Here is a 24,758-nt window from a genome sequence, read left to right on the forward strand (position 1 = left end):
GACACTTGACTCATATGTAGTACCAATGTCAGTTGGCCACGTAAGCAGTAGGCTCGCCTGTGCTTCTCATATGATAGCTGGGCATCAAAATATCAAGAAAGAGGCCAGGCTTCAGTATGTAAGACTTTTTAAGCTCCTGCTTGTACTACAATTATTAGTTAATGTCTCCTTAGCCAAACTAAGCCATAGAGTCAAGCCTAGAATCGATGTTGGAGGGAAATACACAAGGGTGTGGATATCTGGAAGAGGGATTTCTTAAGGATCATTACTGTAACGATCTATGATGACTTTGATAACAAATCCAGACAGGAAAGTAAAATTGTAAGACGATTTCACTTACCAAAACAACTGCAAAATCCTAAAAAAAATAGTTGAAAACCCAGTCCTTGCACAGATCCAAAGAAAGTTTACATGGCAATGGTTTATCCCAGGAATGAAATCATCTCAAATATTTCTGATAAAACTCTTAGCAAGTAAAAGATGGAAGAAAATAAAGAACATTTACCGAAATCGTTCTATCCTGTATAAATATTAAACTTAAACTGTAATGTTGGAGGTTTTTTCCTCCAAAAGTGAGAATAAGATACATTTATTTTCACTGTCAATACATTTTATTTTAACATATTCACTGAAATTTTTAGTCACCATAATAAAACAAAATAAATGGGATCTATGTTAGTTTAAAAGAAAGACACAACATTATTGCATATTTTTAAAAATGAGGAGAAACTACAATTGTCAATTTTATAAAAAAAAAAAAAAGAAGTTGGTAAGTTTTGGGCACTAGATAGGCTTACTTTAACATGTTTATGAGAACATGTTAACTCACTTTTAAAAGAGTGCTAAAATAATTTCTTTGCCCTTAACAATAAGTTATTAGTAAAAAGTAAGAACAGTTTATTAAATTTAATATTTTACCCCAGGTACCAGGCAAATATTTGCTTGATATGATTTAGGGGCATTAAACTGGGCATAACTCTCACATAGGCTGCCTTAATATTGTCTTTAAATATTTAAATTCTTTTAAGAGAAGTTCCTATAGTAAATCATTCATTTTCATTTAACAAATAGTTAATGAGCATCTAATATGCTAGATGCAGAGTGTTGAATGTATATATTTATAATTATATGAGTAATATATTCATACATACATACATGTATATGTTAGCTGATTATAAAGGGCAACAGCAAGAACAATGTAGAGTTATTGTATTCTGGTAAGACAGAAAAACAAAGGCAGCTTTTGGAAAACATGTTGAGGAGTTTACATATCTTGAAGACAATGTGACGAATTTTAAGCAGGTGAGTAAGGATATGGATGTATACAACCAGACCCAGCAAGTTGAAAGGATAAGCAGAACACAGGTGTCTAGATACTGGGGAAGACTAACCATTAATAAAGCCTTGGCAATAAGGATGCAAAGACTCTGTACGCATTTGTCTTCCTTACCCCCATTGGTGGAAATCACTGATTGATAAAGTACCCTATCCCTATGATCTCTAAGATACTCACTTGGGGGGTTCTGGGTGACTCAGTCAGTTAAGTGTCTGACTCTTGGTTTGGGCTAAGATCATGATCTCATGGTTCATGAGTTGGAGCCCCACATCAGGCTTTGTGCTGACAACACGGAGCCTCCTTGGGAGTCTCTCTCTCTCTCTCTCTCTCTCTCTCTCTCTCTCTCTCTCCCCCGCCTCCCCTGTTCACTCTCTTTGTCACTCTTTCAAAATAAATGAATAAACATTTTAAAAAATAGAAAGATTTAAAAAAAATTTAAGTGTATTTATTTATTTTGTGAGAGAACATGAAAGCATGAGCTGCGGATGGGCAGAGGGAGAGGGAGAGAGAGAATCCCAAGCAGACTCCATGCGGTCTGCCCACAGCCCAACTCAGTGTTTGATCTCATGAACCTTGAGATCACGACCCGAGCCAAAATCAAGAGTCCAACACTTAGCCAACTGAGCCACCCAGGCACCCCAGTCTCAGGATCTTTCTCAACTGTATTTTAGGCAAGCTCTACCAACTGGTCACCAAGAATTCTGGTGTGAAACCATATTTGCCAACCAGAATTTAAGGGAATGGTGGAAAAAAGGAACCTCTGTACAATGAAACACTAGGAGGGATAGGGTATTGGACACAAAGGTGGTAAGAAATTTCTTGAAAGATAAAATGGTCAATATTAAAGGTAGATGAGATGACTAGGAAGATGAGGAAAAGGTGTCCAATGGACTGGATAAGCAGGAGGACATTTATGTGCCTGTCAAGAATAGTTTCCGTGGAATAGAGGCAGTTAAACTAATGAGTAGTGGGTTGAGGGATGAATGAGAGATAAGTGAAGAGAGTCTAACGTTATATCTTTGAGGTATTTAGGTATGTGAGACAACAGGAGAGCAATGGAATAGTAAATAGAGGATATTTGTAGGATTCAGAAAAGCCATATTTCTTTTTATTCTTATTATGAAACAAGCTTGATCATTTGCATTTATCCCTACAGGATACTTTTGTTATTATAAAATATATTTTATCAGGTTTCAATAGATAATGCCAACAACAAGGTCCACAAATGGGGAGTCCATTTCTTAGGAACAAAAGACAGAATAGGCTGGAGCAGGAAGGTCCGCTTTGTTTTCTCAGCCTTTTCCTGGAGAGAAGGGGTGTCACAGTTTCCTGCCCCTCTCCATCACATCTCTGGCTCCAGGGTGGTCTTTGATTACATTCCGTAGTTTGTTACTACCATGGATACAGAAGGGCTGATAAAGTTTCCGGGTTGTTTTGCAATATAAGGATTTCTGTGACACTTCAATAAGTTTTGCTTCATCAGCATGATAGATATGGACTCTAAAGAACACTTATCAGTTGGTTTAATAAATCAACGTAATGCAATATGTTGTGATGTGAAAAGGGAACAAGGTTATGAAGAAAATCTTAAAAATAGTGCTAAGCTGAAGCATGTCTTTAGAAACTGCTGTATGTAGTGATTTCATATCAAAAATGTAATTCTGCATAAATTGCCACGATTTTTAGCTGACCAGAAAGAATACCAATAAGTTTCCCCCCCACCCTGGAAATATCTCACAGTGGGTGAAGTATTTTGTTGAGTTCATATCATCTGTTATTAATGAATGTTGATCTGATGTTTTATTTCCAGTGTCGCAGGAATAATCATCCTCACAGTAAAATAAGGAATCGAATTTGGGGAATGGTCAATTTTGTCAACATGGTAAGATCTGATAACGTTTGAATCAATCTAAGAATACAAATGGAAAATACCTTTTAGGGTAGATATCTCCTGGGTTTTGTGGTAAGCTCAGTATTGAGAAGGCCCAAAACACAGAAATTCACTGCATAGACTAATGAACCAAAATCCATTGAAAACTGTAAGGCAATAAAGGAAACACAGCTCTGAGATTTTGGGTTTTGAAGTGAATGACATTTAACATCTAAATAAATTTCAAATATTGGTTAGTAACCACAAAATTTATAAAGCAACATATAAAGACTTGAAAACTCATCATGCATAAATCAAATCCATTAATACATTTAAAATCACTGTTCCAGAACCTAGCACTGTTGGAGACCTTGTCCCCGCTTCACCCACCTTGTCCCCGCTTCACCCTCAACTTCAGGCCTTTGTTAAGAGCCAGAGCTGAAAGGTCTATACTCACAATTCTTATCTCTCCTTCAGTAGTAACCTGTTTTTGTTTGTTAATTCAGTGATCTCTAGCCTGGTTAGGGGACCCAGAGAGTTTTGTTACCCTGATCTATCCCGTTTTAGGAAAGCTCTGCCCATGGGGTCTTTGGGTAGATTATTCTCATCGTTTATGTTCTTCCTTCACTGGTAGGAGACCTAGAAGGCTCTGGCCTTAGGACAGCTTCCTGTCTGTCCTCCAGGGGCAGAAGGTTTTTGTTTGTTTGTTTTTCTGGTTTTTCTTTTCCCTTCTTTCAGTAACAATAGGTTTTCACTTGAGTTCTGGGAGAATAAAAAAAAAATGCCCTACCCTCAGCAATCAATATGCCATCCAGACAGATCATCAATAAAGACTGGATTTGAACAACACTATAGACCAAATGAAACCAACAGGTATATGCAGAATTTTTCACCCAAGAGCAACAGAATACACCATTTCTTTCCCAGAGCAGAAGAGACATTTCATGATATATATTATAGAGTAGGCCACAAAGCAAATCTCAACAAATTCAAGAAGATGGAAATGATATCAAGTATCTTTTCCTGCCACAGTGGTATGAAAGTAAAAAAGCAATGCCAGCCAGATTAATGGAAAATTTATAAATATGCAGAAATTTAAGAGCACATTCCTGAACAACAAGTGGACCAACGGATAAATGAAAGGCATAAGAAAAAAATCTTGGTACAAAAGATGAAAACAAAACCTATCAAAACGTATGAGATGCAACAAAAGGAGCTCTGGGAGGAAAGTTTATAGCTATAAATGCAAACATATATCAATTAAAAAGAAAATATCAATAAACAACTAAAGTTCTACCTTAAGGGACTGCAAAAAGAGCAAACTAAGCCCGTAGTGAGCACGAGGAAAGAAGGAACAATGAGATAAGAACAGGAAAAAAAATTTTTTCTGAAGGTCACACAGCAGCTTAGTGCTTTTGTTTTTCTGGAGAGCAAGAGTCTGGTAGGTTCAAAGATGTTCCCAAGTCAGCAGTTTCTGTCATCCTTCAAGCCTATCCCACCAAAGGAGGGGACCTCCAAGTCTCCCATTCTGCCCTCCATGGTTTCATGGGCATGCAGAGGAGGCCCATGGAGAAGATTCTGAGCATAAGTGTGAGATTCCTTATGCCTGTGTCTCTCAGAGGATCCTATACTCATTCTATCACATACTTGCCCTTTAGCAATTCCTTAAAAATGTCTGGTAAATTCTTCTTATGTCTTGTATGGCGCTCAGCATGCTCTGCTGCTGGGAGATACTCCAGTACCATTTCTGCCTTAAAGAAGCAATCTTTCCTGAGATTTCAGGCATCATCTTACTTGCCCTGTTACCTCAGCTAACTTACGGTCCGATCTGATATGACTTTGTAGATTCTCTGGCTTTTTCTTTCTGTCAGGGTAGAAGCGATATTATTTCCGGTTTTGTACATCTGAGCCAGAAGTAGATATTCTCTGAGCTTTAAGCCTATTTCTATGGCTATTAAAAACCCTCCCCATATTTTTCTAAAAGGGAGGAACAATGTGGTGTGAAATAGTTATATCTCATAGTCACCTATGGTTTTTTTTCCTGTTTCTTTTTATTGATTGATTTTCTCCCTTTTCTCCACATCCATACCAGCATCTGTTGATGGCCGTTCTAACAAGCATGAGATCATACCTCATTGTGATTTTAATTTGCATTATCCTAATGCCTAGTGATGTTGAACATCTTTTCATGTACTTATTGGCCTTTCATGCATCTTTTTTGAAAAACATGTCTGTTTAGGTACTTTGCCCATTTTTGAATTAGGTTATTTGTATGTTTTTTGCTATTGAGTTGATGGGTTGTTTAGGTGTGTTGGATATTAACCCCTTATCAGATATATGGCTTGTAAATATGTTTTCCCATTCCATCTTTTCACTTTTTTAATGGACTCTTTTGCTGTGTAGAAGCCTTGAGATGCAGTCCCATTTCTTATTTCTTATTTTATTGCTTGTGCTTTTAGGTGTCATATCCAAAAAATCATTACCAAGACCCATGTTAAGGAGCTTTAGTGTTGTTTTCTTCTAGGATCTTCATAGTAAGACTCAACATGTAAGTCTTTAATCCACTTTGAATTCATTTTTGTGAATGGCATAAGTTACCGGTTCATCTTCATTCATTTATTTACATGTGAATACGCAATCATCTCAGCGTCTTACATTGAAGAGATAATGTTTTGTCCACTGAGTGTTCTTGGCTTCCTTGTCAAATATTAGGTGACTGTATATGCCTCGGTTCATTTCTGGGCTCTTGCTTCTGTTCCATTGGACTATTTGTCTCTTTATATGCTAGTCCCATGCTGTTTTGATGACTTTAGATTTACATAAAATTTAACATCAGGAAGTGTGATGCTCCTGCTTTGTCTGTCTCAGGATTTTTTTTTTCTTGGCTATTTGGGTGTTTTGTGGTTCTATATAAACTTTAGGAGTTTGTTTTCTACTTTCATAAAAACTGTCATTGGAATCTTGATAGGGATTGCATTGACTATATAGATGGCTTTCAGTAGTATTTGTATTTTAACGTTATTAATTCTTCCACTCTATGGACAGAGGATCTCTTTGCATTTATTTGTGTCTTCTTTGATTTATTTTATCGACTTATACTTTTCAGCATACATATCTTTCAGCTCCTTAGTTAACTTAATTCCTAAGTTTTTTATTATTTTTGATGTTCATGTATGTGGGGGATAAATATTTTTATTTCTTTTCAGAAATTTCCCTGTTATTGTCTAGAAATGCTACCAAATGTCTGCCTGCTAATTTTGTATCCTGCAACTGTACTGAATTCATTGAGTAGATCTTAACAATTTTGGGTTGTCTTTGGGATTTTTCTATAGATAAAATCATGGCTGCAAATAGAGACAATGTTACTTTCCTTACCAATTCTGATACCCTTGTTTCTTTTTATTGTCTGATTGCTGTAGCTAGAACTTCCAGTACTATGTTGAGTAGGTTGCTAAGAGTGGGTACTGGTTTTGTACTTGATCTTAGAAGAAAAGCTTTTTCACCATTGAGCATGATGTTAGCTGTGCGCTTGTCATATATGGCTTTGATTATGTTGAGATATGTTCCACCTATGCCTAATTTGTTAAGAGGTTTTTTTTAATAATGAATAAAATGTTGAATTTTGTCAAGTTGAGATACGATTCTTATGATTCTTTTCTTTCATGTTATTAATGTAATATGTCACATTCATTGATTTGTTTATTTGAATGACCCTTGCATCCCAGGGTAAATTCCACTTGATCACGTGACTGATCCTCTTAATGTGCTGCTGAATTCAATTTGGTGGCATTTTACTGAGTTTTTTTGCATTTATACTCATTAGGGATATTAGCCTGAAGTATTCTTTTCTAGTAGTATCCATTTCTGGTTTGGGTATCAAGGTAATGTTGGCCTTGTGAAATGAGTTTGGAGTGTTTCCTTCCCTTTGAGTTTTTTCTTTTTCTTTTTCTTTTTGGAAGAGTTTGAGAATTATTGGTATTAATTCTTTAAATGTTTGGTATATTTACACTATCTGGTCCTGGGGTTCATTAGGATAGTTTCGATTATTATTTCAATATCCATACTAGTAATTGGTCTATTCGGAGTTTCTATTTCTGTTGATTTGGTCTTGGTAAGTTGTATGTTTCCAATTTGTTGCTTTTCTCCTAGGTGTCATGTTTCTTGTCATATAGTTGTTCATAGCAGCCTCTTGTCCTTTAAATTTTTGTGATATCAGTTGTAACGCCCCCTTTTTCATTTATAATTTTGCTGGTTTAAGTCCTTTATGCTTTGCTTAGTCTAGCTAGGGTTTGTCCATTTTCTTCATCTTTTTAAAGAACTGACTCTTAGTTTGGTTAATCTTTTCCAATGTTTTTCTTTTCTCTACTTCATTTATTTCTCCTATAATGTTTATCATTTCCTTTCTTCAGCTAAGTTTGGGCTCAGTTTTTATTGTTGTTGTTTTGGTTTGGTGTTTTTTAAATATGTATAGGTCCTCAGTGTGTAGAGTTAGGTTGTTTATCTGAGATCTTTCTTACCTCTTAATGTAGGCATTGATGGCTATGAATTTTCTTTTCTCTTAGAGCTGCTTTTGATGCATCCTATAAGTTGTGTTTCCATTTTCATTTCTCTCAAGAAACTCTTGTTTCCCCTTTAGTTTCTCCTTTGGTCCATTGATTGTGTAGGAGAGTGTGCTTAATTTTCATGTATTCATGAATTTCCAGTTTTCCTCTTGTTATTGGTTTCTAGTTCCATACCTTTATATTCAAAAAAGATACTTGGTATGATTTCTGTCTTCTTGAACTCGCTAAGACTTGTTTTGAAACCTAATATATAGTCTATCACAAAAATATTCTATGTGCATATAAGAAGAATATGTATTCTGTTGTTGGATAGAATGTTCTATATATGTCTGTTAGGTCCATTAGGGCTAAAGCATTGTTCAAATTCACTGTTGACTTATTGATTCTCTGTCTGATCTATCCATTGTTCAGTGTGGGGTATTAAAGGCCCAACTATAATTGCTTTACTGTTTATTTCTCCTTTTATTTCTGCTGGTTTTTCTTTGTATATTTGTTTTCTTTTTTTCAAGTTTTTTTAAATGTTTATTTTGAGAGAGAGAGAGAGAGAGAATGTGCACACAGCTGAAGAGGAGCAGAGAGACAGAGACAGAGGGAGAGAGAGAATTCCAAGCAGGCTCTATGCCATCACCAAAAAGCCCAATATAGGGCTCGATCTCAAGAACCATGAGATCATGACCTGAGCCAAAATCAGGAGTCGGACACTTGACCAAATGAGCCACCCAGGCACTCCATATATTTAGGTTTTCCAGTATTGGGTATATATATATATATATATATATATATATATATATATAGTTATATATAGTTATATATAGTTATATATACATAGTTATATATATATATAGTTATATCTTCTTGATATATTGACCACTTTATTGTTGACTAATGCCCTTAGTTTAAAATCTACTTTGTTGGATATAAATATAGCTACCACTACTTGTCTTTCCTTTCTTTCTTTCTTTCTTCCTTTCTTTCTTTCTTTCTTTCTTTCTCCTTCTAGTTACCATTTGCTTGAAATGTCTTTTTCCATTCCTTCCCTCTTAGTCTATGTGTGTCTATAGGGCCAATGTGTCTTGTATGCTGTTTATTGTTGTATTTTGCTTTTTTATCCATTCATCCACCCTATGTCTTTCATATTGAAGAATTTAATTTGTTTACATTTAGAGTAATTATTGATAGGTAAGAACCTAGTATTGCCACTTTGTTTATTGTTTTCTGGTTGTTTTGTAGATCCATTTTTCTCTATTTCTTATCCTACTGTCTTTTTGTGTGTGTGTGTTTTGATATCTTTAGTATCAGTACACTTTGACTTCTTTATTGTATTCCTTGGTATAATTGCCAGAAAAATTTCCCTTGAGGTTATCATGAGGTTTACATAAGATATCAAACTTATCACATCCTGATTTAACCTGATAACAACTTAGAATTCATATACTTTGTACTTCTCCTTTTTCTCCTTACATGTTAGATTCCTGCTGTTATAATTTACATGGTTTTTAAATATTTTGTAACAAATAGCATTGTGCACATTGTACTTATGGGTTTTTTTTTTTTGCTATGTTCATTTTTTTTTAGCTTTTAAACTAGAGTCGTGAATTATATACCACTATTACCAAATTGCAGAATCTAACAATGACTATACATTTACCATTACAAATGAGATTTATCAACAGAAACTTTTTAGGCCAAGAGAGGATGTAATATCAAAATAACTGTCAACTAAAAATACTATGACTGGTAAAGCTGTCCTTCAGTAATGGAGAGATAAAAACTTTCTTGAACAAACAAAAGCTGAGGAAGAGAGTTCATTACCACCAGACCTGCCTTACAAAAAATGCTAAAGGGATTTCTTTGAGGGGAAGAAAAGGAATGCTAATTAAAATCATAAAAAAACATAAAACGATAACATTAATCTCTTACGTAACTAAGAGTCTCTTATGGTTTGCCTCTCTCTCTTTTTTCCTTTCCCCAGTGTTCACCTGTTTTGTTTCTTAACTTCTATATATGAGTTAAATCATTGTATTTGTCTTTCTCTGACCGACTTACTTCACTTAGCATAATACACTCTAACTCCATCCGCATCATTGCAAATGGCAAGACTTCATTCTTTTTGATGGCTGAGTAACACTCCATTATATACCATATCTTCTTTATCCATGAATATGGATACGCTTCGTAGTAACGATTGCAACCTCTACTAATTCTGTGAGCTCTCCATTCAGTTTCTTATTCATTCTTTCTTTCAATCTACTTTGTATTGGCTGCTATATATAGTTTTTGTCTCAAAATCCTCATAATGTGTACTTAAACTTTATCTTCTTTTGTGACGACATCAAACTATCTGCCAGCTTAGAGTTTACAAAAGCAAATGGGAATAAGGGTGAGAAGGCTTATGGGCTACAGCAATTTGTGCCTGTTTTGAGCAATCTCCAGTAAGATTTCTCAGACTACAAAGTAATTCCAAAAATCAAACAAAATATGGCAGCTAAGCTATTGGTCTTTGAAAATCAATATCAACCTTCTAATCTGCCGTAGAACCAACTAATGACTTAAATGGAGAGATAAATAAGGTACATTTATTCCTCTGTGTGTCACTGTTAGTGAATTCACATAGGTCAGTTATAATCTCAGAGCCTTAATAAATTATTTATTCTAGGCACATCTTGAGCCCAGTGTCTGTAAAGTTTATGACAGCTCAAAGGGAATCTGATTTATTTACTGTTTTTAATGTTTACCTTTTGAGAAAGAGAGAGAGAGAGAGAGAGTGCAAGTGGGAGAGGGGCAGAGAGAGAGAGGGAGACACAGAATCCGAAGCAGGCTCCAGGCTCTGAGCTGTTAGCACAGAGCACGATGTGGGGCTCAAACTCACAGACCTGCGCCGAAGTCAGACGCTCAACCGACTGAGCCACCCAGAGGTGCCAAGGGAATATGATTTTTTAGTCAAGTGTCTTTGTTGGTCATGATAATTCACCCACGATTCTGGCCAATTTACTCTACATTCTGTTTCAAAATAACCATTTGTAAAATCAGGCCTGTGTTTTTTGTTGATGTACCTCACATATTTTGTTTTGTTTTGTTTTATAAAATGTTTATTTATTTTTGAGAAAGACAGAAACAGAGCATGAGTGGGGGAGGGGCAGAAAGAGAGAGGGAGACCAAGATTCCGAAGTAGGCTCCAGGCTCTGAGCTGTCAGCACAGAGCCCGACTCGGGGTTCAAACCCACAGACCGCGAGATCATGACCTGAGCCGAAGTTGGACACTCAACTGACTGAGCCACCCAGGCACCCCTGTACCTCACATGTTAAAAGTACTTATTTTAATATAAAGGAATATAGTAACGATGAAGGATCCTTCTGTAACTTGACTCTGTGAAAACTTACTTCCCCTTTGAACAGATTTATAAAACCATGGACATTCATGTGACATTGGTTGGCCTTGAAATGTGGACAAATGGAGATAAAATAGACATAGATTCAAATATGGAAAATACCTTATTGCGTTTCTCAAGTTGGCAAGAAATATTCCTTAAAAAAAGGAATAATTTTGATCACGTTCTGTTACTCAGGTATGTAAGTTCTCTATTTTCCTGCGTAACTTAGGTGGATTATAAAAAAAAGAAAATAAAACAAATGAACAGCAACCAAATACTTTTTAAAACAATTGACTTTTGCATAGTACACAGTGACAAAATGTTATGTCTAGCCATACGTAAAATTTCTAAGTGAACTTTTTCATATTCTTTCTTTCTAGTATTGGTTAATACTAGAAAGTAAACATATGATATATTTCCAGTTCTGGGCAGGGTTGGAAATGTCATTAGGTAAGCAATGTACTTTTAGAATTGATTCACTTATCAACATCCAACACTAACTCCTTCCATGTTATGTCATTCCAATGCGCCACCAAAACCAACCTTTCCGGTGGAAAGGAATATCCTCATTCCCTGGATATTTTCCCTCAACAGAGTGTCCCTATCCAGTGACTAGCCTCTCAAGAGCATCTCTTCTGCTGTTAAAGATGACAAATAACTAATCTATCACAGCGTTAATATTCCTAAGTAAAGGTTGGGATTTACGTACAGTATTACATCATTCTTTAAAGCGGGGTGGGGGGCATTTTTATCATATTTTTGTAATTCAAAATACCTATCACACTACTCAGCCTATAAGAAAATGATAAATAATTGTGGAGCCGAACTGATCTTCACCTTGTGTTAACCATAGTCCTGTTATCCTAATTAAATTACGAAAACACACCTTTGGAGCAATGGAATCTTTCGGCAATTCTTCTGGTGCCCTTAAGGCTACTATGTATATAACCATGGTACCCACTTGACCCACTTCATTTTCCTATAATAGCAGTGCTTCTCCTAAGGTCTGTGGATGGCCTATAAATGTGCTTCCCGGCATCACATAAGTGTTAACTTTCAGTTTGAACTCAGAACAGTGAACCTTCCAAAGCCTATAGTTGGAGTCCAGCTCTTTGGCAGATTGATGAGAGTGTAATGCACCTCCAAAATAATATCAGTTCTGATTTTTATATCTGGAATGGCCCCCAGCACACATCTGCAGGGGGTCGTAGTTGTACCTGACTTGGACTCAGAGATTCATGCACCAGTTTGCCCTAAAATTACAGAGGTTAAAGTAAAATATCACCATGACCTTTGTTGTGGGCAAGATTAATCTCTTTGCTTATTTCTTGGGCCTGTGTTTTAAAATAATAAATTAGTGTAGAAATATTTACATGGCTGTAAACGGAAAACTTTGCTTTCCTCAATGTCTCTTATCCTGAGAAGTAGCTTCTTACACCAATAGTACGTCTGCAAATACGGAGATGAGAAAAGGGCTACTAAATGTCTAACCGGACATCATATTTGAGACTTCTTATGTGTTGAGCTTCTTGGACGTCTTTTTGCCTATGTTCACAGAGAACCAGAAGGGATGAGACAATATATATGGCATTATCATGGTGTGACTTTTGTTCTTAAGTGACCTTGAGCAAAATCAGACCGTGCGCGCTCTGATGCTTTGTTTCCATAGGCGGTGTTCTTCCAAGATCTCCAGAGTCTAGCGAGACCAGAATTCTAAGTTCTTCCAAGATGTGTAGCCAAACACTGAGACTAAAATGTACAACATTTCGAAAGCAAAGAAAGAAATAGAGCATGTTTCTTTTTTGATCTTCTTGGTCAAAAAAGTTAAAGATTAAAGGTGGTCGCCTAGCCTGACCACCTTCCTTGTATTTGAACCTTCTTAATTAAATTCCACGTGTGGTCCTCCAGCTCATGATCACTGTCTTTAGAGTGGTTCAACTCTAAATGTTCTTGAAAGCATATCGGGTCTGGATTCCCTTAACATACACAACTACATCTGTCTTTTTAGGTAATCCAAGAATAGTTCACGTGACAACTTTTTAAAATATTTGATTATAGGGGTGCCTGGGTGGCTCAGTCGGTTAAGCGTCCGACTTCGGCTCAGGTCATGATCTCACGGTCTGTGAGTTCGAGCCCCGCATCGGGCTCTGGGCTGACAGCTCAGAGCCTGGAGCCTGTTTCGGATTCTGTGTCTCCCTCTCTCTCTGACCCTCCCCTGCTCGTGCTGTGTCTCTCTCTGTCTCAAAAATAAATAAATGTTAAAAAAAAATTTTAAATATTTGATTATAGCTATCAAGTCCTCTATGAATTTCTATGGTTGATGGAAATTTTCTAAAAATTTTCAACTATAGCTAATTAATTAGTCATGGTGTTGAGTCTACTCACTGTGTTGTATTTTTCCCTCCAAACATTTTTTAGCTTAATTGTTTGGTCTTTTAAGTGGTTTTATCCAAAGCTGAGTATAGAGTAAGCCATGGAAAATTGGACTCTCACCATATTATGTTTTTAGAAAGTACATTTTTTAAGACTTCAACTTTGGACTGTACTGTTTCAATGCCTCTAGTATACCACAGGTTTTAAATGAGCTTAATAACAACTAAGATCATCCTCAATTCTAGAACTCTAGAACAAAAGGCACTTTTATGTGCAAAGGTACTAGCATTGTGAGGGTTCGTAGCAATTCAATCTTTGTGTTAAACTATGACCTCAGACTGAAGAGTGTATTTGCACCTTGTTTCCAGTGGGAAGTGGCTCTACACAAATGCACAAGGAATTTCTTATCCAGGGGGTATATGCCTACCTTATTATTCCTCCAGTGTCGTTAAGGTAGGCTGTGTTTTATTGATGTTATGTTACTTAATCAAAAAGTTTGAATTAAACTTTTGTAAATTTTCTGCGTCCCACTGAAGAGAACACGCATGCATTCTGTCATATATTCCCACCAAGATATGTCATGATGAAGCTGTTATGTTTCTTTTATCAAATCAGAAAATAATCTTTTATAAAAACTATAGATGGACAATGAAAGTAAACGAGTGTTGTTCAGAGCTTAAAAGAACACCACACACAAATGAACATACAAAAACTAAGAAAGCTTTTTGGCATATTAAATATAATGTGTCTTTATTTACAAGGACACATAAAGTGCACAAAACTTGATGGCTGAGTTAGCAAGTGATAATTGTTCTCGTGCTGAAAAGGGAGTGCATAAACCATTTAAAATAGCATAGCAAGACAACCTTGCAATTCATTTTCAGGAAGAATAAGGCCTTCAAACTGCTGACTTATCTATTTTATCTGGTATTTTTCCCAAGTCACTAAACTTCTAGTAAATGGTGTCCAAGTAATCTTATTTCAGGCTTATTAAGACCTTGAAATTAAAACCTAGTACATGATCTGTTTCTTAAATGGATATTTTTATGATTATGCCTTGACTCCAGTATTTTAATAACACAAATTCTGCATAGTGGAGTCCGTCTAATCTAACACAGGCTGTCGCCACTCCAATTATGGCATTACAACTCGTCCAGAACACATTATAAATTTCAAATGAGTGCAGTGAGATAGCCAAATTAGAGGAATTTTACCTTTACAGTAGCCTAATATCCCACTCCTTTCTGGAAATTAATTTTTTAGTCATTAACATAGAGATAAAAACATGAAATAGAGCTAAAACACAGGTCACAATCAACCCTGCCTGGGATTTCAAGTCACTGAATTTCTGGGTTTTTTCGTAGCAGAAACTTCCTCCGCAATGATCACATAACATTGTTGTGCAGTGTAAGACTGTACTTGGAAAACATGAACCTCGCATATTTATTTTTACCCTCTTTGAATATCTAGTATATAAAAGGCAAATCAATAATGTTTATTGTATTGTGTAGGACATTAGCTTATCATTTTTAGCTATTTGTAAGAATGAGTTTATAGAAATCCAACAATGACTATTGCTGTGCCACAAAAAAAGAATTTCAAAATGCTAGTGTTAGAGACACTCAGAAGGTCGTTTGTCCAACATCATTATGTAATTAAAGGACCCGAGGGCAAGACAGGGAGATAACTAAGTCCATGGTTTCTCAGATAAGTACTACTTAACCAGAAGCTAGAAACTGGGTCTCAACCAATAGTTCAAAACACTATGTACTAGAGTGCATTATCTTACAGAAATTTCTGATGCACATCTTTTCTTGGCCTTAGGATCTTTCACCTGACCTAAATGTAGTCGCAAGCAGAATTGCACATCAGCTGGGGCATAGCCTTGGGATGAAGCATAATGATTACCCGTGTACTTGTACTTTTGAGGGATGCGTGATGGATCACGGTGGAAGGTGAGGCTCAAACCATGCAGAGAAGACATTTAGATATTTTGCAACTGGCTCTTGATTAGATCTCCATATTATTACGTGAAGATTTTCCTAATATATTCCGTAAATTCTCTTACAAAACCAGCCGTGATAGGCTTCCCTTTGGGGTCTAAATCTTATCAGTTGGTAGTGTCTGTCCTAGTGATACAGTGAGAGAAAATTTAAAACTCCATCTGAGCATACTACAAAAGTATGCAATGATTAATTAGTAAATTGCACTAAGGTGCATAGGGGAGGGATACACTCAATGTGCCTCGTTTTATCATCTTTGTTATAAACTCTAATTTCCTCCTTCAAATCTTTGCTCACATGTTATTCTCAGCCAAGCCTCCCCCAGCCACTTGATCCAATTGTTCAATCCTATCTCCTCATAACACCCTGTCGGGAATTATCTATCCCCTCTTCTTTGCATTCCCCCCCATTCTTAGTATTAATCACTATTTAATATAGTCTATGCTTTAGCTATTTAGCTTGCTTATTATTTTATTTTTCCAATAAATTATAAACTTCATGAAGGCAGAGGGTTTTGTCTGCTTCGTTCACAAATAGTGAACAAATAGATGAAATACATCACACTATCTAGAAAAGTCCCAGATACACTCTGTAAATAGTTACAGAATATAGGACTGTATATCCTGTGTGTATATATATATATATATATATATATCCCTTCATCATGCTGTGAATTATGTGCATCCAGGTCCTAAACCTTACATGTCTTGGAATTCCTTCACAGAATGCATTGCATATAAGAAAAGCGTTTGCTGATGATGGTCAGTGCTTCTATATATTCATTAAATGAAGTAAAATAGTGAAAGCCCCAAATTACGGTGACTGGCGCAGAATAAGAACTAAGTAACTGACAGCTGGTTTTATATCGTTATCTACATAATTAGTAGTGTTTTTCAGAACCCCACCATCCCAAAGTAACGCATTTAAGGCTCAAAAAGTACATCTGTACCCAATCATTGTGTCGATAATGGCAAGGGAGTCAAAACAAGAGGAAGACAGAAGGGAGGTGAATATCAGTTTTGTGAATCTTTAAACTTTTCAGAAGTATAGTGCATTCCTAGGATGTGTGAGATGTTACCAAATGAATCCTTTGTTTCAACAAATGTTTACAGAGACCTACTCTGTACCAGACACGGAGTTAAACTAGCGCTTATTGGCAAAGAAGAAGAAGATCTATTTCTTGCTTTGAGAAGCTTGTAATCTTGCGTGAATGATAAACAATTATATAGATGATGGCAAGAGGCACAAGCAAAAAGTGATACGGGGCAGCAAGCCATTCAGTCTAAACTGTGGGCTTCAGGGAGGACTTTCTGGAGGAGGTATAGTCAGAGTATTTTCACCAGAATGGCATGCATTGCCTGTTTCAACAGACATTGTCTATTATAAAAGCCCAGTTGCTACTCTCTTACACCACTAAGGCAAGAGTAGGAGAAGTAAATGGACTTTTAGAGTTGATCGTTTATATTTATTCTTTCTAAATCCCTCATAAAACTTTCATAGCTGTTGCACCAGTATGCATGGATAAAATTAATCTTTATTTTTCGCTCCTCTAAACTCTAGCATTCCGGCACTAAAATTCAGTAAATGCAACAGAATTCGGTACCTGCAACACGGGAAGGATTACAATCCGACGTGCCTGTTCAATGTCCCATTTTCTGATAAGCTAAGTGATTACCCGTATTGTGGAAACAAGAAGTTGGACGAAGGAGAAGAGTGCGACTGTGGCCCTGTTCAGGTATTTGCAAATGATGTTGTGCTTAAATTACAAAGTTTGTGCTCAGCTAGAACCTAGGCAGGTAAGTAGCCTTTAATCAACCATATTTCTTGCAAAGTGTTAAGTAATGTGTTTCTTTGTCTCATTTTGAAACAAGTTATGGGCGTAGCCTCATTGCAAGGCATCTTACCAAGTCATGAGTTACGCATGATGATCTTGCTGGAGACACACAGTATCACATTTGCCTCGTTTATATATTAATTGGCTCTTCTTGTGAGAAAACCCCCTAGATGTCATTAAGCCTGATCTCATGCCCAGTAGGAATGTGTTCTCCACAGTCAGTCAATTGAGTTTTACTCGGGACCTTAGGAAGCTTGTCTATATCGCAGTTGGACAGTTCATGTGATTAGAAAACTCTGTCTTAATTGAGCAGAAACCTTCTAACCTTCCACATATTTATTACAGCCTTGGTCTCTGGAACACTTAGAAGAAGATTTAAGACAAATGTTTGAGTCATTCTTTTTTTTTTTTTAATCTAAAAAAAATATCTATTTTGAGAGAGAACGAGAGAGAGCACGAGTGGGGAAAGGGCAGAGAGAGACGGAGACAGAGAATCCCAAGCAGGCTCCATGCTGTCAGCTCACAGCCAGATGTGGGGCTCAAACTTACGAACCTTGAGATCGTGACCTGAGCCGAAAGCGAGAGTTGAAGTCTTAACCAACTGAGCCACCCAGGTGCCCCTAGAGTAATTCTTAATCTGCTTTTCTCCAACATAGAGGCTATTTTGGTTGAGAGCTTATCGTGTAGGTATGAGTCCTAAACAGCTACTTCTCAAGTTATGTGTATGTATATCACCTGGGGATGTTGTTAATTGTGGATTTTCTAATTCAGGAGGCCTGAAGTGAGGCAGAGATCCTTTATTCCTAACAACCACCGAGGTCACATTGATACTACTGGACTGAAGACCGTATTTGTGGTCCACACACTATAGGCACTCTACAGTTCAAAATGAATCTAATTGTGTGGCGAACCAGAGACTGCACGATCGGAGTGGGGACAGTGACATGTCCAGAGTTTTCAAATGTCTCACCTTAAATGTGAAGAGGCTCTTAACTTTGGAAATTGATGCGTCTGCCCGTGCCTGTTCTTTAAAATAGTTCTACAGTTTTATTCTAACATATGAAGTGCTGTCCAGACAGGATGCAGATAATTTCTTTTGCAATTTAAAAAAAAAAATTTAACGTTTATTTCTTTTTGAGACAGAGAGAGACAGAGCATGAACCGGGGAGGGTCAGAGAGAGGGAGACACAGAATCTGAAACAGGCTCCAGGCTCTGAGCTGTCAGCACAGAGCCCGATGCGGGGCTCGAACTCACGGACCACGAGATCATGACCTGAGCCAAAGTCGGCCGCTTAACCGACTGAGCCACCCAGGCGCCCCTTCTTTTGCAATTTTAATTTCGTTGGAGGAGACAGGGCCTAAGTGTCCATGAGTTTTTGATGAAACGTTAACAACAGCAACAAAATCCAGCCTGAAATACTTAGCATCTTGAGAAAAATGTTAAATTATGTCTTCAGAAGTTCTATTATTTCATATTAAACCTTTAGTATAAAGCAGTAGCAGGACCCTTCCTTCCAAAGAGTGGAAAGGAAAATGGAAGGTCAGAAGCTTTGGGCTTTGTACCCTGCCAGGGAAAATGCACTGAGTGTGGAGTCCTGAATGGCCAAACAGGAAGGAAACAAAGTAAAAGTCCCAAAGACCAGTTACAAGGAATCGTCTTCACATACATGTCATAACCAAGGATAATGCATTTGCATTTCAAACCGAAAGACAAGTAACGATATGTTATATACACGCACAGCTTATTAAACGGGAGCCTAACTACCAACCCATTTCCTATCTTTAACTTTTGCTTGTTGCCAGGAGTGCAGCAATCCTTGCTGTGATGCAAACAAATGTGTGTTGAAGCCAGGATTTACTTGTGCCGAAGGAGAATGTTGTGAATCTTGTCAGGTAAGGACCTTTGCTAAGACTGGGTTCTCCGTTTTCAGTTTATTAAGGATACAGAGGACCACAGAATTGTCTGTCCGTTACTAGTTACATTACTAATCCCAGATTAGGGTTATGCTTGCTTGGCCCCAATAAAGCTTCTTCTGAGATGTTCTGGCAGCTTCTTCTGAGATGTTCTGGCGTCTAAGTCCTGGCAGTGATCTATGGTCTGGGGAGTGAAGAAGCAGGTATCATATGGTCTGTTAGGAATAGAATTATATGCTCAACATTACTCTTGTTCTTGGCCAACCTTTACGAAATCATTACCAACCTATTTAACCTCAGCTTGGGTGTCATTCTAACAACAGTGAAATAGAAGGGAAAAGGATTATACTGGGATTTAAAAGTGGGGAATAACTAGTACATGGAGATCTATTCCCAGAAAGGGCAATCAGAAGTCCAAATGACTCTGTCCAAAGGTTTAATGACATTTCTTTCACCCACTATGTTCGGAACTCACAAAGGAAAGGGAACATGTCTTCTTTATCTTCAAATCTTTCTAGAACTCATCGCAATTCAGTGCTTATTGAATGGCTGAATAAGAGAATATTTTCATGCACTTTCCTCCAGCAATGAGTCAGGGCACTTTTCTAGTTCATACGGAGAGATCTGATTTCTTGGGAGTGGAGATGCCTCATTATAGATACAGGCAGGAGGGGGTCCTGGTTGTGTGTGTGCTGGGGACGGAATGTACCAGAGCAAGATGAGCAGAGCACTTGCTCACCTCTCCATTTTATGTCCTTTCTGGTTCTGCCCAATGCTGTTCTAACCATCCTGTCACTCCTGAAATTACATAAGCACCAAGGCATTTACAAATGATAACAATTCTCAGTGGAATGGAGAAGAAAGTCACGATCCAACCTTCAAACTTTTTTTTTTTTTTACGATAAATTAAATGTGTCAACCCTCCCCTACTGACTTAACCTTAAGCTACCTGAATGTGCCCAAGATTTAGTCTTCTTGGTTTTTCTTCAACAGATGAAAAAATCAGGGTCCATGTGCAGGCCAGCAAAAGATGAATGTGATTTTCCTGAAGTGTGCACGGGCCACTCTTCTGCATGCCCTATGGACAAATTCCAAGTAAATGGCATTCCTTGCAAGAATGCAAAAGGTTACTGCTTCATGGGGAAATGCCCCACCCGGGATGATCAGTGCTCTGAACTCTTTGATGACGGTGAGAGACGATTACCGCAAATGGCTGATAACGATAATAGCCATTATTTCTATTATTATCCTGTAAAAATGTATGGGCAAGATTGAAGATAACGCCGTTTGTGGCATTCTTCCCAGATATCACCTAGAATCTCTCTGGATATTACCTTTAATATTAGTTGATATTACCGTTAACGTTAATTAACTGCCTCGGTATGTGGGTTAAGGTATGTTTGTTACTTTTTTTTATATCCCCACTCTGCCGTAAAATATCTTCCTGATGCAATAGGATAGTTTTAAAGCGATTTATTTATCCCATTCTGCCTCACCGCCCCGTGATACTGACATTTCAATTAGATTAGAAAAATAAGGTATTTTGTGATGTATAACATTCATGTTTTTATTGCGTTACTTTAATCATACTACTTTGGATCCTAGAGGTGAAAGACAGTTCTGATCTCTGCTATGAGATGAATAAAAAGGGAAATAGATTTGGATACTGCAAAAATAAGGAAAACGGATTAATTCCCTGCGAAGAGAAGTAAGTACCACGTAAAGAAAAGCAAGTGCTTTCTAAGAGTGTTTTTGTGAAATCAGAACCAGAATGGCTCTTGTTCTGGCAGCTGCTAACCTCTTTTGATTGAGATTAGGAAGAAAGGGAGTGAGGCAGCAAGGACACAACCCTGGCAGTGGAACCGGCATTTATGTACTGTAGTTATGAGCTGGAGGTCGTGGAATATAAGGAAGGAAGATGGGCAAGAGTTAGAATTCCTAGGAAAGAAAGGGAAGAAGAGAAGCTGCAAAAAATAGGAAAGAGCAAACAGGAGGAGGAGGAGAAAAGTAAAGTGGGAAGGGGTGGAAAGAAGCAGAAAGAAGGAAGCGAGTGAAGCCATATCCAGAAAGAAACGTAGAACTTGAAACTGGAAGGAAGGGGAGAAGTGAACGATCTGATTTTAAAAACCATGAGCTGTGTCATTCTTCCAGACTTGTTACGCTCAGAAAGGCTTTTTTTTTCTTTATGTGCCACAGAGGGATATGGACTGAAAACAAACGATAAAAGACTTAGGTTGAGTTTCACTTTGCTCCTAAATATACTAGGTGAAACTGGGCGATCCCTTAACCTCCTCTTCCTTCCAATCGTTGCCCAATCTGTCAAATGGGTGTTATAATAATAGCAAAGTCATAGGTTTGCTGTGAGAATTAACTGGGTGCTCTGTGCCAGAAAGAGATTCGAATGTCTTGATTAACATTATGCTAACTCAAATGACTAATAGGAAATATTCTTCTGGAAACGTGAGCTAGTGTTGATTTGTGACAATCACAGAGATCTAAAGAAATACGATCGTTCTACATCACAGTTCCCAGAGTCAGGACTGTGACTGTCCAACCTTTCATCCCGCCTCTCTCGGTGCTTCGGCAGCCCACTGATAAGCCTGGGTCTAGAGAAAAGTTACCAAACTGCTTCACTGCTGGTCTCGTCTCTATGAAATCCTTATTTCCTGGTCCCAAGTCTGAGAATATTCTCCCTTTCCTTCAGAGATATCAAATGTGGGAAGATACACTGCAGCAGAGGGAAGCACTCGTCTCTACCTGGAGAAGAAAAGATCAATCACCTTAAGAAGGTTTCAAAGAAGAATGCCACTACTGAGTGCAAAACTTTTAGTTCATACCACAATTCTAAAGATTTGGGCCTGGTTGCTTCTGGAACAAAATGTGGAGATAAAATGGTAAGATGAAAGCCTTTTGTTCTATTAAAACTTCTTGGTTCAGTCACTTGAAAACATTACTTTTTTGTAATTGGTTCCTGAGGGCCTATATATGCGAAAGCAGAAACAAATGGGCAATGTTTTTATTTTTTATGGAGCAAAGTAGTAATAACACGATACTAAATATTCATTTCGCCTAATCTCTGTTAGACAAAATGATGTGTAAATGTTATAAGTGTGCTTAATTAGTATCTTACAGTAGACATCTAGTGAAGTTATAGGCATAATTTTTCAAATTAGTTTGACTATGAAGTAGCTATAGGTTCTTCAATTATGTTATTCATTCAGCCACATTTATTGCCCATTATTACCACCATACTGTGGTGCCAGTGACCATGCTGTATACAAATGATATAAAGATGACTGTACTTGAGAACTTCATAGATTGCATTAAATATTAAAATCAAACACAAGTGCGTTCATAGTGTTGTGATCAATATACATTCAAGCCCAAAGGAAGAAGTGATTGACTTTACTCGTAAAACACAAAAGGCATCTTATGATGCCATTAAATGAGTGACGTTTCAGCTTTGAGGTAATGAATATTTTTCAATGCAGACAAAATGAGAAAAGACTTTAAAAAATTGTTTTAATGTTTATTTATTTTTGAGACAGAGAGAGAGAGAGAGAGAAAGCAGGGGAAGAGCAGAAAGAGAGGGAGACACAGCATCCGAAGCAGGCTCCAGGCTGAGAACTCCAGAATCTGACGCAGGGCTGGAACTCATGAACGTTGCGATCATGACCTGAGCCCAAGTCAGATGCTTAACCGACTGAGCCACCCAGGTGCCCCGAGAAGAGACTTTTTAGAAAGAAATACTAACATAATATGCAAAGATACAGTGTGTATGGCATAGTCAGATAACTGGGAAATTTTGGTGTGACAGGAGCTTTGGGTGAAATATCAGAAAATGAAATTGAGCAGCTAGAATAAGGCCAGATTAGAAAGGGTGTATTATTCCAAGATGAAAAGTTGAGAATGGACACTAAAAATAATAGCCAACTCATCAAGGTTTATAAACACAGGAATATATGGAAAATATAATACTTTCAAAAAAATCAGTTATTCTGAAATAGTATGGCTTCTTTCTGTAATACACCTCCTTTCCTCCCATACCACCACCCCCAAACATTACAGTGTCATTCATATCATGTGATAGAGAAATGAAGTGGAAAACAAAATTCATAATGTAAAAAAGGGAACTAGAATTTTAATAATTTAATGGACCCTTATATTGCAAATCCATATTCTTAACTACTACAGTTTCCCATTATAACAACTAAATATCAAAATGGTGAGGAATGTGTATTTGTGAAATTTTAGGTATGTGTACCAACCACATGCTAGAAAGTTCAAGGACTTTCAATGGTAGAGTATATGAGGCACCACGTTAAAGAAAATATCAAATAGTTTCTTATTCACTCCAGATAAGAGAAGTCATCCAAAAATACCAACAAAATTGTTTTTTTTAATGTTTATTTATTTCTGAGACAGAGAGAGACAGCATGAGTGGGGGAGAGGCAGAGAGAGAGAGGGAGACATAGAATCAGAAGCAGGCTCCAGGCTCTGAGCTGTCAGCACAGAGCCCGACGCGGGGCTTGAACTCACAAACCGTGAGATCATGACCCGAGCCGAAGTCGGTCGCTCAACTGACTGAGCCACTCAGGCACCCCCAAAATTGTTTTGTTTTTTAAGAGATAAACAAAACTGACAAACCTTTAAACAGGCTGACCAAGAAACAAAGGGAAGAGGATTCAAATAATGAAATTATAAATGACAGAGGAGACCTCACAGCTGATATCACAGAAATAGAAAGTATCATAAAAAATACTGTGGATAATTCTACAAGTTGAATATTTAAAAGAAATGGATAAATTCTGAAAAACATACAACGTACCAAAATTAAATGATGAAGAGAGAGAACATCTGAATAAACCAAGAGAGATCAAATCAATAATTAATAATCTCCTAACAAAGAAAAATCCTGGATCAGATGGTTTCACATGTGAATTCTATCAAATATTTAAAGAATTAATGTCATTCCTTCTCATCATCTCAAAAAATCAAACAGGAGGAGACACTTCCAAACTCATTTTATGTGGCCAGCATTATGCTCTATCAAAGCCAGAAGAGGAAACTATAAGAAAAGAAAATTATGGGCTAATATGGTTGATGAACATAGATGCAAAAATCCTAACAAAAATATTAGTAAACTGAATTCAGTAGCACATTAAAGGGATTATACACCATAATCAAGTAGGATTTATTCATGAGATGCAAGGATGAGTCTACTTACACAAAGTAATCAATGATACACCTCATTAAGAGAGTGAAATACAAAAATCATATGACCATCTGAATAGATTCAGAAAAAGTATTTGGCAAAATTTAGAATCTTTTCATGATAAAAACTCTCAACAAATTCTGTATGGAAGGAATGCACCTCAATATTATAAAGGCCATATGTGGTAAACCCACAACTAATATCATACACAATGGTGAAAAGTTGAAAGATTTTCCTTTAAGATCAGGAACAAGAAAAGTGTACCCACTCTCCCCACTTC

The 24,758-nt window shown here is 37.1% G+C and overlaps 1 protein-coding gene across 1 annotated transcript in view; it reads left to right on the forward strand.

The window, feature by feature from the left end:
* Positions 1-24,758, forward strand: part of ADAM7 (ADAM metallopeptidase domain 7) — a 66,149-nt gene that overhangs the window by 27,439 nt on the left and 13,952 nt on the right. The window contains exons 8-16 of the mRNA XM_060655772.3: positions 3,147-3,218; positions 11,165-11,334; positions 13,881-13,965; positions 15,337-15,467; positions 17,076-17,250; positions 19,153-19,242; positions 20,257-20,452; positions 20,869-20,971; positions 21,968-22,157. Coding sequence (XP_060511755.2) covers positions 3,147-3,218; positions 11,165-11,334; positions 13,881-13,965; positions 15,337-15,467; positions 17,076-17,250; positions 19,153-19,242; positions 20,257-20,452; positions 20,869-20,971; positions 21,968-22,157 — 1,212 coding nt within the window. The remainder of the gene's footprint in view (positions 1-3,146; positions 3,219-11,164; positions 11,335-13,880; positions 13,966-15,336; positions 15,468-17,075; positions 17,251-19,152; positions 19,243-20,256; positions 20,453-20,868; positions 20,972-21,967; positions 22,158-24,758) is intronic.

The sequence above is a fragment of the Panthera onca genome, chromosome B1 (assembly GCF_046562875.1).
Source record: "Panthera onca isolate mPanOnc1 chromosome B1, mPanOnc1 haplotype 2, whole genome shotgun sequence".
Taxonomy (NCBI): Eukaryota; Metazoa; Chordata; class Mammalia; order Carnivora; family Felidae; genus Panthera; species Panthera onca.